We start from the raw sequence: 1,126 nt of genomic DNA on the forward strand, positions 1-1,126 counted from the left end.
TGTTAAACAACGTCAACACGGATGCACACATCCTTAAATGCTTTGCTAGTGCTCGCCATAATGAGATAAATAGTAGATCGCTCTTACCACAGAAATGCACGCTTCAAACAAAACAGTCAATGAAGACGAAGAAGAGAATGATGTGTGCTCCCGGCGCCTATTTATACTATAGTCGCACCGGTAGTGACGTCATGGCTGTCGCCGGCCAACGAGTTAGTGTTTTTTCAATGTATGCTTCAGACACGGGTCACGACGAGGCGTTCCCCATAGCGACCCCTAGAGAACGCAGTTCGAAGTTCCCACAAAAGGGAACTTCGCTCGGTTTACTTGGTCTTGGCGGGTTTCTCGGTTTTCTTGGGCAGTAGCACGGCCTGGATGTTGGGCAGCACGCCGCCCTGAGCGATGGTCACGCCGCCCATAAGCTTGTTCAGCTCCTCTTCGTTGCACACCGCCAGCTGCAGGTGACGGGGGATGATACGGGTCTTCTTGTTGTCCCGAGTGGCGTTTCCAGCCAACTCCAGGTTCTCAGCGGTGAGATACTCGAGCACAGCGGCCAGATAAACCAGAGCACCGGCACCGACGCGCTCGGCATAGTTGCCTTTGCGGAGAAGCCTGTGAACACGACCGATGGGGAACTGCAGCCCTGCTCTGGAGGAGCGAGTCTTGGCCTTAGTGCGGGCCTTTCCACCGGTTTTGCCTCTTCCACTCATTATAATAACAATTGTTACAACACAGCTCAAAGAATGAATGAAAATTCAGAAAGCTGCAACTTTACTTTTAAAGGCAGGGTAAGTGATTTTTCAAAAACGCTTTAGAAAACTGATTCAGGCCGAATAGCAAAACAAACTTGTAGCCAATCAGCAGTAAGGGGCGTGTCTACTCATGATGTGGAGGAGAGAGCGTTCAGTCCGAGCCGAGCGACAGAAAGATAGATAGAGATGGCGGATAAAAAACAAAAGAGGAAAACATCTGCGGAACAAACGAAGGCTTAAGGCAATAAGGCAAGAACCCATGTAAATATCGGATCAGCTTTCCAGCGCTGGAGAGAACTCAAGGAGAAGAAGGCCTGCGATCGGACGACGAGGTTGCTTTGTTTCTTCTCGATAGGTGAGTAACACCGTGTCTG

At 50.1% G+C, this 1,126-nt stretch overlaps 1 protein-coding gene across 1 annotated transcript; it reads right to left on the reverse strand.

The window, feature by feature from the left end:
- Positions 1-323: 323 nt before the first annotated feature.
- Positions 324-776, reverse strand: LOC107694713 (histone H2A-like). Its single transcript, XM_016494403.1, has one exon. It carries the CDS (start codon positions 708-710, stop codon positions 324-326), a length of 387 nt encoding a protein of 128 aa, XP_016349889.1. The 5' UTR covers positions 711-776.
- Between the last annotated feature and the right edge of the window lie 350 nt (positions 777-1,126).

Source organism: Sinocyclocheilus anshuiensis, unplaced genomic scaffold (genome assembly GCF_001515605.1).
Source record: "Sinocyclocheilus anshuiensis isolate Anshui unplaced genomic scaffold, SAMN03320099.WGS_v1.1 scaffold9135, whole genome shotgun sequence".
NCBI classification, from domain to species: domain Eukaryota; kingdom Metazoa; phylum Chordata; class Actinopteri; order Cypriniformes; family Cyprinidae; genus Sinocyclocheilus; species Sinocyclocheilus anshuiensis.

Coding starts and splice junctions, on each gene's coding strand:
- LOC107694713 (XM_016494403.1), bottom strand. CDS start 710: ATGAGTGGAAGAGGCAAAACCGGTGGAAAGGCCCGCACTAAGGCCAAG.